This window comes from Bactrocera oleae, chromosome 4 (genome assembly GCF_042242935.1).
Source record: "Bactrocera oleae isolate idBacOlea1 chromosome 4, idBacOlea1, whole genome shotgun sequence".
Taxonomy (NCBI): Eukaryota; Metazoa; Arthropoda; class Insecta; order Diptera; family Tephritidae; genus Bactrocera; species Bactrocera oleae.
In genome coordinates this window covers 13743850-13758535 of record NC_091538.1, presented here as the reverse complement: position 1 = coordinate 13758535, position 14686 = coordinate 13743850, and the positions used below count along the sequence as shown (strand labels likewise).

Sequence of the window (14686 nt, the reverse complement as noted above, 5' to 3'; positions counted from 1 at the left end):
TTCAATGGAAAAATCCAACCGATTGAATATCACGCATATGCTCACTGACTTCTTGTATTGGCGAACCAAAAAAAAAATAAATAGTTATTGATCAACAAATCATTAACTAATTAAAAAAAAAATTATTAATTCAACTAAAAAGAAAAAAACTTTCGATTTGTCAACAATTAATTTATGTATGTGTTCCGTCAACACTAAATAAATCTATTATGTTAGCCATTATCACCCGATCAAAACACCGATTGTATTTTAACTAGATAAAAACAACTCGACAACTATTTGGAATTATTCATAAGTATCTGTGAATTGCCGAAACACTTAGTAAACAAAACAAAACGACAAAAGTAACACAAAAACGAATATGAAAATTGTTGCTCTAAAATTAAGCAAAACATAAAAAAGTTTGACAAAAACAAATCATAACAATTAAGTATTGTTTTCTTGACTCTACGTCAGGCGTTTCGGAGCTTGGCACAATTTGCGGTAAACACGTATTTTGTTTTCGAAAACTGAGGGTGCAAGAAAAGTCGACAAAAAAAGTTTCTGGTAAAAAGTCAGTAAAAACATATAAACAAAAATAGGCGAGTATACGGTAAATGACGATAGCCAAATTAAATGAATGATACACAAACGTAATAACAAATGAGCCAAAATATTAACCATGAAAGCGCTTTTGTTGTCAAGCTGAAATTGCGCCATCTAAATACGTGTGATACTAGTTATAACAATAAGTGGTTAATATTGTATAATTTTATAAATTGACAATGGATTTCATCCAGGCTCTAACAAAGCAGATGTTGAAATAAAAAACAGTTTCGGTTATGAATAAACAGCTATTAGTAAAGGCTATTAAAAAAGTTCGTCAAAAGATAATCGTTAGGCCTAAGGTATTTAATGTAAATGAAGGTATAAACCATTAACTGAGAATTTGAAGCGCAATATACAAAAAGGTATACCTAGACTCTTGAAGACTCCAGAAAATATTCTTCTTTGCTCTGCTTAAAAATTTATTTGAATTTTTGACGGAAACAACTCTGAAAAAGCTTTATTAACGACGAAATACTTATCTTAAATGTAAAAGCTTTTGAAAATGTATGTTTTGAAAGCTCCTAAAAAGCTCGAAAGATTAGATTGTATGAACATAAAACTTATGGTACAAATTAACAATACAAAATATTCTACTTAACTTCCAACTTAAAAAACATAGAAAATAAACAAGCTTTTTAACTTTCCTAATAAGACGCTTCATTAACTATAAAAATTTTGATAAGTACTGGCACAAATAAAGAATTAAAAAAGAAAAAGAAATCAAAAGTTAAAAGCTCTTCATGATAGCCTAGAAGCTCAAAAGCTTAAACTCCAAAAATTTTGTAAGAAATCATAAAGTTAATGTGGTAGAAGAAAAGCTTTTTAAGAAGTGTCTGCGTCACTTTTATAACAGAGCACCAAGCTCAAATTTTGTCAGAAAACTTTTAACAATGCTAAATTCAACAAGTAAACTACTAAATAAAATAATACAGAAAACTTCAAAACATGGACTTAGTAGCTTAAAGCCACTTTTGTAACACTGAAAGTTCTTTAGGTAATTTTAGCTTTTTTATACAAGCTTTAAATGTATTTTAGCTAAATTTGTTCATTCGGAGAAAAATGTTATAATAATATTGAATAGTTAAAGGTTATATTTCGAATAAAAGCTCACTACTTTTAGAGTTTAGAGTTTCTGAAAGTTTTGTTAGCTTAAAAACATGCTCAAGTTCCAAAATCTTCACTGAAAAATTGTGTAACTGCAGACATTTAAAAAAAGTATAAAAGCTGTATACTTGAGCTTCTAATTATATCAACAGACATTTTTTCAAGTTTAGCGAATATTATTGTACTTTAAAAACTTGCTGATAATCAAAACGATCACATTTCGAATAAAAATCTTTAAAAAAGTTTCATATATTAAAAAAGCTAATATATTTTTAAAGCTTTCACTAAAGCTAAATATACTAATTCAGAAGGATCTGACGTGTTCTATATTTCTTCAGGAATATTAAAGACTGCTTGACGATCGTAAAGCTTACATTTCAAACAAAAGCTTTTACAAAGCTCAAATATTTTCAGTATAGTAAAATGTGATTAGAAATCTTTTACCACTTGAACTAATGGTATATAAATTTCTTTAACCTCAAGTATTCGGGTGACTGACTCCGCACCGAAGATACCGGTATGCCAAATTTGTTTTCTCCCCTATGCCACTTAACTGTGAATATGCGTAAAAAATAAATAATTACATAATTAATCACCAGGTAATTGGCCAAAAAATTTACAGAAAACCAGATTGAAAAATACTCAGAAGCATACAATGAAAGACCTTATAAATAGAGTAAATAGGTAAACAAAGTAAGAAACAGCAAAACTTTTCCATTTGAATACATATTCGTATGCGTAGAAGTGCCGAAATGAAGTCGACCAGAACGAGAAAACGAGAAAATGAACAAAATACGCCACTTAGACAAAAAAATTGTATATTTGTTTTTTGTTTGCTATTTATTTTTATTATTTGTTATTTGCTTTTAACTTACATTTTCAGGGCTTAAAGTCTTTTGTAATGAGTTCATTATATGTTGACAAACAAAAACAAATGGTATTCAATGCAAGAAATATTTTTGAAAATTTTTTTACTACGCAAATTTTGAGGTTATTTTCCATTACGCGTTACAAATTAGCAGTAAAGAGTTATGAATGGAAAAGTAAACCTGCGCGAATAACCTTAGCGTATTTGCGAAGATTCTTTTGAACCATTTATTAATAATTTAAAATTTGAAGTTTTTCTCCTGAACCGCTATTTTGAGATTTAAGTAATCTTCTAGTTGCTCTTGGAACTTTCATAAATTGATATTTAGTGAAAAAAATTATGTATCAATAAAATTGTTGTATTAAATTTTTAGTACAGTGAAAGTATTTCGTTTAAAAATTAAAGCCTTCAACCCAAAATTCCTCAGCAATCTAATTAAACTTCAAAGCTCTAAAGTTACAACGCCTAACAAAGCTTTTTTGGTCTTAATTTTCAGCGCTTTTCGCAGCAAGCACTCATTTTGGTTTTCAGCCATTCCACTTGCTTTCAAACTTGTTGGTCCGGAAAGCTGCTGTTTTTTCTGGAATTTTTTTCTCGGAAAGTATAATAGGTAAAAGAATTAAATTTCGCACAGTTGTTGGAAAAGGCTTATCCTCCGTGGTAATAGAACGAAGCAGAAAACATAAAAAATGCAAAAACTATGAGCTTTTGAAAAATAAAAATTGATTTTTGGCCCTTTTTTGTTTCTATTTACTTTTTTAAATTAAAAATTTTTAATATGAACAATAATAATAAGCGATTTTTTTCATCTCATAAGATAGAAACCCCCCTTAAGCTGCATAGGTGCTGATATAGATTATTAAAGCTCAGATAATTTCAGTTCTCAGCTTAACTGTCACATTTTTATGGTAAATGTATTAACATAATTTCTAAGCCCTAAATGCGCCCTTTGCGTGAACAAGTCTTTGAACTTACGCCTCATTTCTGCCACCTCGTCCGTCCACTTGAACCAGACATCAGCAATAAATTTATTCATTCTTGCTCACTCATTGGCGTTTTACGTGCTACTGTCACAGCTTCTTTGTCCCGACTATTGTTATATTCTATATTCTAATTTCGCTAAGCTGCTGTAAATTATTCACGATAATAGCAAGCTGATTTATGTATATAAAAAAAAATAAGCACTGCTAATTTGCATTTTTCACAAATTGATTTCTTTTGATTATCATTTCATTAGCAGGCCATTGATAGTGCGCAAATTGACGCAACAAAAATACGTAAATATATATTGTTAAGTGTATTTTTCCCACCTGTTCGATGTTAGTGCTTTTATTTTCGAATTTCACTCTAATTCTTGAGTTGATAATAAAATATTTTCTTAAAATCCCAGCGGAGAAAAGAGAAAGTTCAGTTGAAGTTTTCACATTCGGTTTTCCTTAGTTTAGCCAACTGAATTAATAACTATTTTCTAATTGTGTCAGAATACAACAGCTCTTAGTAAAACCTTTTTATGCTATTCTATGCCAAACTTTTCGATCGATCAATCAAATTACTTAGTTCAAGTAGACCAACGCATACTTGAAAAAAATTGTAGTATTCCATCATGAAGAACTGTCATGACTGTGCTCTTTAGAGTGGGTAAAAATATAAAATTGGCTAAGTTCAGACAACTTAAACTCAGATAAACATTCGTTTTAAACACCAACACAATCAGTGTTGAAAAAGACGTTCTCTTCGGTTGCACCGAAACTACCTTTCACAATTATCTGCTGCAGTGGTTCGATCAGAACAATTTCCTCGAAGATTATACGGTTGTCTCGGCTAAAACTTCATACCAAATTTCGTGAAGATATCGCGTCAAATAAAAGAGTTTTCCATACAAGCACTTGATTTTGTATGTTACAGTAGTCCGATATCAGCGGTTCTGACAAATGAGCAGCTTCTTGGAGAGCAAAAAACGTGTAGAAAATTTCAAAACGAAAGATGCACAAACATGACTAAATCGACTCAAATCTTTATGCTGAACATTTTTATATATTGTTTATAAGGTACCTGACGTTTTCTTCTGTGTGTTACAAACTGCGTGGCAAACTTAATGTTCTGAGCGAGCAACAAAGTTTCTTCCATGGCTGGTTGTGATACAATTTCATTACTCGCGGGCGAAATGAACTACTCACTAGCAGTTCGATCCCCGCAAAAACTATTTTACTAATTACAGTATAGTACTACGCTGATATAGCTACATATCTTTGCAACAGGTGTCAGGTACTCAGGTTAGGTGTCAATTTTCTCGCCAATTAGGTAAATATCTAAGAACTATAGCATATAGCTAAAAATGCATTTTTGCGTACTTTATTTAGATACACTGAAATATTTATATAATTGTGAAATATACACTATCTATGTGAAATATCACCAAATTTAATATACTCAACACGAATGTCAATATTTTGCACACTCGATCTCGTTCCGTTATCACACAGCACTGTCAATAAAAGTTCGCTGAGTTGTAAAACCAAAAAAAAAAAAACCTACGAACAAACTACATACAAATTTATAACAAATAATAACAAATGTGACAAAAACCATGTATGTAAATAATAAATAAGTGATTTGCTTGCGGGTTTCTATTTTCTGAAATCACTCACATGTAATTCATACTTTATTGCTAAAACCGAGTGTGGTGAAAATTATTTAGGGAAATATTGACGTAAATGACATGGCGAGCATCGAAATGAAAACATGTGCGACTCGTTAACGTGCTGCTGAGCGCTTAGTTATTTGGTAGCGTCTAATGAAATACAAAAATAAAATATCAGCCGATAAAAATATGGTAGCGAGCGTGCTGTAGTCCCGTGATAAGAAAATTTAATAATAACAACTCTCGTGTAGTGTGTATGGTGAGCAAAAGGTGAACATGTGTAGCCGATATCGGCTCGAGCGAATTTTTGTATACCCGTAAAATGAGCAGCAACGATACAAAGTACACTCAACGTAGATACCAGAAGTCAGGATTTGAGTACAATTTTACTGCTTCTCTCTGTTCTGCGTATCCTTACTAAAAGTTGTAAGCATTTGAGTTGACTAAATATGCTGCTTGGCATTATTATGTGCCTTAACTTTGAAATTATACGCTTATTTTTACAAAAGTTTAACAGCATTTGGTGTACATTTACTTCTATGTTATCTGTTTCGAAATGGATGACACGGAGTTAGATTTAATGCAGCCTTAACGAATGCTAGGCTGATACAAACTTAGTTAGAGCTTGTGTGGGTTGTCACCACTTAGTTGAAGTGACCTTCGAGCTACTTAAAGTTTGCAATGTACAAAAACTTTCGTATTACTTGTTCTTTCACCACTTAGCCTTTTTCGAAAGAACCTTTTTTGGACTCAGTCGGAACGCCTGTCGCGTGCTTCGTTTCCTCAAACTGGTTCGAAAATCTCAATCAAGACTCTGGTTTATCTGAAACATCTGCAGAATGGTTACTTCGTAATGCTCATCGGCTTACTTGAAAAAATAAACTAAGAAATCTTTCAATCATATCTAAGAAAAAAAAGTTTTGCTTCCCAATTGTCTACTCATTGCGTCACTCTCATTTGCTTCTTCAATAGTGTGGTTTTTGAGAGAGTGTGGTATGTGAGAGGCATAATAAAAAGAAATTACTTTAAAGCTATCTAGTTGTAGAACTATATACCTACATAAGACTAGACAGAAACATTTTTATGAGCGCTTATTTAGTTAAACTTTAATGTAGCTGGAGAAATAACTACCAACATAACCTTAAACAACATTTAATTGTCAAAAAGTAAGCTTCAGAGTAGACATCGCCTCAAATATTCGATGGAAGAATTTATTTCGATCTCTGCGGAGTTTGAAAGGTGGTCAGAAAGCCGCCTATGAAAGTGAAGGTTGCTACAAGAGAATATTTAGCAATTTTCTCAAATTGTTTGACTGTACTAAGATCTCATATAAAATAACGAAACTTCAATGAAAAGCTTCACTTTGCCACTGTAAGTACAATAAAATCTCGTACGCGTAATTCCTGTTCACTTCAAGGTTATTCTTTCCTTTATTATTTTACCTTAAACCGGTCCATGGCGTGCTTATAACTTACATACCTATTGTAATTTATTAATCTGCCGGAAATATCATACAATTGTTGCATACTTCGGCCCTGACTACACGCATGCGCAAACAAGACATAACTGCGCCTAAAAAAATTCCAAAAATCTCGTGTCTACATTTCGCGTGAATTACTTAATTCAATAAATGGGCAGGACACTCAAGCGCAATTTAGCAGTTTACTGGTTATTGCATGTGTACTTACTCCATATGCATATATACTCACAACTACATACATACATACATAAGCTTCACTTAAATAAATATATCATATTAAAAATCAGTTTACATTACTCATTTGTTTGACAGATTAATGCGACAGACACGCCGTACACACGCACACACAAACACCCGAGTAGACGACGCGTAGTGGAGTTGAGGAAGAAAGGTAATCAACAGCAGGCAAAACTTGACAGCAGCATCAACGGCAGCAGCAGCAGCAGGCGACTAGATATAACCAGTGCCTTCGTCGGCATTCGTTGACACTCCAGTCACAGCGATAGCGAAATTAACAACGTTCCCACAGGCCACCTGCTTACAACGCATCACAGCACAGTAACGGCGACAGTTGGCACTAAAAGTCAAGCGACAATCACCAGCTTGACGAGTCAGGGGCGCAGCAATAAACTAAAGCACACACACGCTGAGCCAACTACCGGCTTATCTGCCTACTAACATATACATCCATACGTACAAGGTTTGTAACGCAACGACGAGAGTGTTTGCATACACTATTCTACATACAAACATATATGCCTACAAAGAGCAGACGCTCAGCCGGTTGTATTGCAGATTTGTGCCTTTTTTCCAACCGATTTGAAAAACTCAACGGCAGTGCGCGAACTTATCAGAACGTTGCCAGACGCGCAACGTGAAACAACGGTGTGTTTAAAAGCAGTTATAAGCGCGAAAGCGAAAGGCGACGGCGCGTAGCAGTAAACACGACAAGTTGTCGACGTTGAAAACGTTGTGAGCGCAAACTTTAAGAGAAATAAAACAAAACAAAAGACTTAAAAATTTTTTTTTGCAAAAAAAAATTTCGAAAGCCACAAATTTTTGTATTTTATTTTGCGTGATTGACAGATAATTGTGATTGTGATAGAAAACAACAAAGAGAAACTTAAGTGTTAATAAAAATTATATTTGAATTCAAAAGTATATTGAAACTACAAACCGCGCTACCTCAAAACGCAATAAGCCAATAGCAAATACAACATAACTAAAAAGTGCAGTATTTTGAAATAAAAACAGCTAATACAACAACAAAGAAAAACTATAATTAAATTGCGTAATCAACCAGAAGACAGTATTATTTTATCACAAAACAGTTCAACAAGCAATTAAAACAGCAACAAATAGCTGACAAAGGCCGTGTAGTATTCGAAGCGTTAAAAAAAACAACAAAACACAGGAAATTTTGCAAAATGTCCGCTTCAAAGGAGCAAATATGCGCCAGTCAGGACAATGACTTGGACAAGCCGAAAGGTGAGTGTTGAAACGATTGCTCATTTCTGAAATAAAAAACAATTTAAGCATTATTATTATTTAAAACTTTTATAATTTTAATTTTACGATGACTAAGTTTTTAAATTAAAAAGAACTAAAAAATGTAATTAAATAAAAAAGAATATAAAAAAAAAAAACTTTAATAATTATAATTGAATTAAAAGATAAACTTTACATAAATAATTTTAATTGAAGTAAAAAATAATAATTATGCACATAAAAAAATTTTATGTAAAAATTATCATAAATGAATTTAAAAAAAAATAATAATATAAAAAAATTATAATTAGAAAAATTTTGTATTAAATTTTTTTTAATTTTCTCTTTTTATTATATTGTTAGTTTTTTTTATTTAGTTTGTTTAAATTAAATATTTTAAAGACATTAAAATAAAATTCCATTTTTAACCAAAGTATTAAATTTTTAACAAGCAGTGCTTAAACTTTTGGCAGCTAGATAAATTAAGCATTGTAAATGGCGCTGTTATTTGCTACAAAACTTTATATCACCTAAGAGTTGCAAACTTTTAATATTTAATCTAAAATTATCGCGCTGAACTGTGTCGGGTTTTTGCTTACAAAAGTAATTAAAATGCATATGTAGAGACATTTTTTCAGAAAACTTTTTTTAATATTTTTACGGCAAATGAATTTAATTGTTTGCTGTAAGGCATATAATTATAAAAGTAATTAAAAATTAAATTTTAATTATATTTGTTGAGGTGGTCTTAAAAGCTATTATTTACTAAGAAAACTTAAATATAATAGTAATAGTCACAAAAATAATAATTTACAACAATAATAATAAAAATTTAAATGTATTTTTTTTAATTAAAATTAATTTTTTATTTAAATGATTTTCTTACAAAAACTAGGAAAATATACTCAAAAAATAAATTAAAGCAATTTTTACTGTTAAATTAATTAATTAATTTTTTTAGTTGCAATCAAATTACAACAAAATTTTAATATAACTTTAAGCTTATATATTACTATTATATTGTGCAAAATAGTATTTTTTTGACTATTCCCTAAAAAAATCGTTTTCCAAAAATTTGTGGATTTTTAAAAATATATTTTTGGATATTAAAAATTATTTCCTAACGAATAATGCAAAAAAGAGATACTATGAAAAATGTGTTAAATTTTTTCTTAAATATTGAGGGAAGTTATTTACAAAAATATTTGCTTTATAAAATTAAAATGAGATAAAATGTAAATATTTAATTCTCGTTCAAAAAATTCGAAAAATATATGGTTGCTTGTTGGCAAACAGTATAAGGTAGACTTGTGCTTATTTATCAAAAGTGGGGTATTTAAGTGACATTTTCCTGCTCTTCGCTGTTCTGCGTACCCCTGCCAATGTTTAAGTAAAACAAATCTTTAAGTGAAACTCTCTCTAACGCATAGTGGTGAGCATTTAACGTATGTGACGTATCATAAATACCGCTTTAATTATGTTTAAAACTTAATAAAAAAAACAGCAACCAATACAGAATATAACCTCAGTTGAATGTATCAATGTTAAAGCCGAAAAGAATATCCGACATTCCGAAATTACGGCATTTCAATACAAATTAGAAAATTAAAATGCAGAACACAGCTTAGAGCGAACGCGGTCGTTAGCGTGAACACAAGTGACATATCAAATGCGCTGTCATACATATAAATATATACATATGCAGGTAGCTATGTAAAGAGAATAAATTAAGCTTGAACTTGAACAAAATTTGTATGTCTAAAATATTTTAATGTAGAGTAAATGTTTGACAAATTTGTATTACATTATTAGTGCTAAAAATCGATTTTATTTATTTTATTATTCATATATGAGTTTGAGATTTTTTATACTATCGAAACAAGTTGCAACGAGTGTACAATAGTTTTTATTATATTAACTAATATATTATAATGCGTATATATATATTTTTTTTTATTATTAATATACGTATATTTATTACAAAATTTTTTCTGTCATAATTAATATATTAAGAATAAAATATTTACTGCCATAAACATTTTTTTTAAGTAAGCGGCTGAAACATTAAAAACAAAATATTTTTGAAATAAATAAATTATCGTAAGATTACTGAAATATTTTCTTAACAATCAAAATGGAAATATATTTACACTGAAAGCTATTTTTAGATGCGTTTAACACAGCTAAATATTTCTTTATAACCTTATTAGTTTTTAAATTACCGTAAAATATTAGTTTGTTTTTTTTTTTTTGGAAATCAGGTGCATAAATTTTTAATTAGTGAAAAATATATATTTTTATTTGAATTATTTGCTTTATTTTCTTTTCTAACACAGATGAAGATAGCGTTTTTCTGTAATATTTTTAAAAATTAATATTTTATTTATTTTTATGCTCTGATATTAAAAGCCAGATGTGTAGCCATTTTTTTTTTAATTTAAATTTTTTAATGAGTTAAAAAAATTAATTTAATTTAATTTAATTTTTTTTGTTTGCTTTATTCATCTTTTTCTTCTTTATTTTCTTATTTCTTTAATTTTTTATTTAATTTTAATTTTATAATTTTTATAAATTATATTTTTCATCAAATTACTTGCTTTATTTTTATTTTAAACAGTTTAAAGAAAACTATTGAAAAAATTAAATATTTTAAAAAGTTAAGAAAATATATTAACTTTATTTTTCCTTTTTTTATATAATAAATTATTTTTGTCATTGTTAGTTTTTAATTTCCATTTTTCAATACCTTATTGCGTAAATTTTTTTTAATTATTTATTAATTTCTTTTAAATATTTTTTAAAAATATTTTATAATATTTTTTTAACGTTTGTTTATATATGTTTTTGCATTTTTTATTTCTTTAATTTTATTTATTAATATTTTTTGTTTAATATTTTTTTTTTCGAAAATTTTTTATTATATTTTATACATACATTTTTTATACTCTCGCAACCTGTTGCTACAGAGTATAATAGTTTTGTTCACCTAACGGTTGTTTGTATCACCTAAAACTAATCGAGTTAGATATAGGGTTATATATATATAAATGATCAGGATGAAGAGACGAGTTGAAATCCGGGTACCTGTCTGTCCGTCCGTCCGTCTGTCCGTCCGTCCGTCCATCTGTCCGTGCAAGCTCTAACTTGAGTAAAAATTGAGATATCTTTATGAAACGTGGTAGACATATTTCATGGTACCGTGAGACGGTTGGTATTGCAGATGGGATCGGACCACTGCCACGCCCACAAAACGCCATTAATCAAAAACAAATAAATTGCCATAACTAAGCTCCGCAATAAGATACAAGACTGTTATTTGGTACACAGGATCACACTAGGGAGGGCATCTGCAGTTAAGATTTTTTTTTTTAAAGTGGGCGTGGTCCCGCCTCTAATAGGTTTAATGTGCATATCTCCTAAACCGCTAATTCTATAATAACAAAATTCACTGGAAGCAAATGTTTTTAGCACTTCTATTGACCTAGTGAAAATAGTTGAAATCGGGTGGCAACTCCGCCCACTCCCCATATAACGGTACTGTTAAAAACTACTAAAAGCGCGATAAATCAAGCACTAAACACGCCATAGACATTAAATTTTATCTCTAAGATGGTATGAGATGATTTTATAGGAACCGCGTTCAAAATTAGAGAGTGGGCGTGGCACAGCCCACTTTTCGCTGAAAACCCATATCTTGGGATCTGCTTAACCGATTTCAACCAAATTCGGTGCATCACGTTCTTTTCATATTTCTATGTTATATTGCGAAAATTGGCGATAAATCGGACTACAAACACGCCTACTTCTCATATAACACCATTTTAAATTCCATCTGATTCTTTCACTTTCCACTATGCAAATCAGGCAATAATGACTGTATCGAGATAAAACTTTGCGTGAATAATGCGATTAAAGTATGCCACCTTGTGGCCAAAAATCGAACCAAAACTGTTCAAGCCCCTAAGTACTAAATATGTGGACCCCAGTGGCTATAGTTGACCTTCTACCGAAAATATCAGTCAATCCACAAAGAAATCTCAAATGAGTATACTATTTGACTTTGCGAGAGAATACAATGTTCGGTTACATCCGAACTTAGCCCTTCCTTACTTGTTTAAATTTGTTTTTGCTTTTTTGTGCTACTGAGCCACTCGATTACCTAATGATAAACAATTAAGTAGCATTAATTAAATGCTGTTAATGCTAACATTAATTTTTGGCTTATCTCGGTGGGGACAATGTATTAAAAGATAATATGGCGCGTCGTAAATATTATAATAAATTCGTATTTGCTCATTTAATTTAGGTTATGAATAATCAAGGCTTTTAAAATTCATATAATTTCAGCACAAATATCAATTGCATAATACAGAAAAATGTTAATAACCAGCCAGTAATTGTGTAATCGGAAACCAAGCAATTAAGTATAATTTTTATTGTCATAAATTTCGCAAAAAAAAAGCGTTAAAAATTTCAGAATATAATAAGCAGTAAAAATTGCAAAAAATTTTATTTGTTTTACACAAAAGCGTTCCTGCTTACTCGTCTTTGTTCTTTTTTGCTGCAAGCATTACGTGCATTCTCGTTTTATTGCGACAATGACAGCACAGCAGCGCCAACAATAGAATTTTCGGTTGATTAATTAATATGGTTTTGCTCTTATTACAATACTTGCTGTGAGCGCACACTTAATCAATCTGCGCTTTATTGTTAATGCTGTGGTCTTTTTTCACATACCAACCTGTCAGCAATTGGTAATTGCACGCATGCTGCCGCTAAACACACAGCGTACAAGCGCAAATTTTACAAAAACAATATTAAATAGCTACAACAACATGCGTTTGGCAGCTGTTTTTGCATTTCAATTATTTATTTATTTTTTTTTTTTTAAATTTTGATTAAAGCGAATCAAAGCAATGAAACTTCGCATAATAAAGAACTTCCGTTTCGAATTTGAGACGTTAATTCAACGTGCGCTAAACTGCAAATAGCGAGGTAAGAAGTAGAGCGAATAAATTCTAAACAGTCTGATAAATAATAGTTGAGTGTGCCGCTTGCGCTTGTGCAAACCTATCCATATAAATGTATATAGCGAAATGACAACGAAGTTAATTTATAAACAAAAACGCTAGAAACAACAAAAACACATGCCTTTCAATTACTGCTTTCACGGGAAACTCAAACTCACACAAGCAAACTCGCTGGCATTTCTTTACTTTGTCGTCGCGCTGTTTATTTATTATTGTTGTTGTTTTTTTAATATATATATATATATTTTTTTTTTGCATAACACTTGTCAGACATGAATTCCAGCGAAACCTTACAGCAAACAATTATATATATGTGTCCTGCCTCTGCTACTGCAGCGCCACGGCGTATGAGTAACCACTGTGTGCGAGTTAAAACGCCACTATTCATGTGTCAATCAAATGAAGTGAAGTTACATGTAATTCGCGCCTTTTGTAGTTATTTATAAACTCTCACCAAATTTAACATGTGGCGCTATCAAAGCGACCAACTCATTATTCAATCAAAAGCCACAATAGCCGCCATACTCCGGAGGCACTTAATTCACTATATGTCCTTAGTTATAATAAATTATGTGTATACAAAAATATATTTGTACCTAAGGCAGACACTTTGTGTTGGGACACACGCATGTCGCAGTGAGTTGCGCGTTCTTGTTGTGCGCATAAACTTAAGCTGGCAGAAACAAATAATAAATATTTTAATAAAACAATATTTATTGCGCCGAAATTCGTTTTGTTCTGGATTTAATGATATTTCGTGTTGTTATGTTTTAAGTTGGTTATACTTTTTTATATGTTTATTTAAGGTTTTTCACGCATATAATGTTATATTATCGGCTAAAAGCGGTGTTATCTAACCAGTGATAACACTTATTTGGGACTGATTATTGCTGTAAATCATTATCGCGACGCGCATAAATTATGACTGTCATAAATATTAAGAGTTATAGCACACTTGGATTATTTAAAAAAAAAAAAATAAAAAATTCATAAAAATAAAACCCTATTCCCAGTAAAATATTCGCACTACGACCGTTGCACTTTTCGTGCCCAATTTTTTTAATATTTTATTTTGGCTTTATTAACCTTCACAACAATTTCCTTTACATTTTTATTAAGTGTAGCTTAGGTAGTTTAAGCTTTTTTCGACATTAATTTTTAGTGGTTTTTTATTGTATACTCACTTGCAAGCAGATAATTTAAAAATGTATGCACACCACACGATCTCCACATTTGCTGATTTGCCAAGCGATATTCTTCTAACAGCTAAGCCAGTTTTTATCTGTCTTTTGTGTAGACATTAAGTAGCACTGACAGCTGTGAATGAAAGTGAATGAATGGGCATATGAACTATTTATTTAATGAGCATAAAAATATTTTGGCTTCACATAAGTGAAAAAAATGGGCGGTTGTGTTGCAATCCACTTGGAAGTCTTCTACACATGGTTATTATTTAATAAGTGTAATTTAGAGAGCATCTCATATTC

At 30.6% G+C, this 14686-nt stretch overlaps 1 protein-coding gene across 1 annotated transcript in view; it reads left to right on the top strand.

Annotated features, from left to right (window-relative positions):
• Picot (putative inorganic phosphate cotransporter protein picot) overlaps window positions 1-14686 on the top strand; it is a 62009-nt gene that overhangs the window by 15343 nt on the left and 31980 nt on the right. Inside the window, exon 2 of the mRNA XM_036375344.2 lies at window positions 6994-8169. Coding sequence (XP_036231237.1) covers window positions 8109-8169 — 61 coding nt within the window. The 5' untranslated portion in view covers window positions 6994-8108. The remainder of the gene's footprint in view (window positions 1-6993; window positions 8170-14686) is intronic.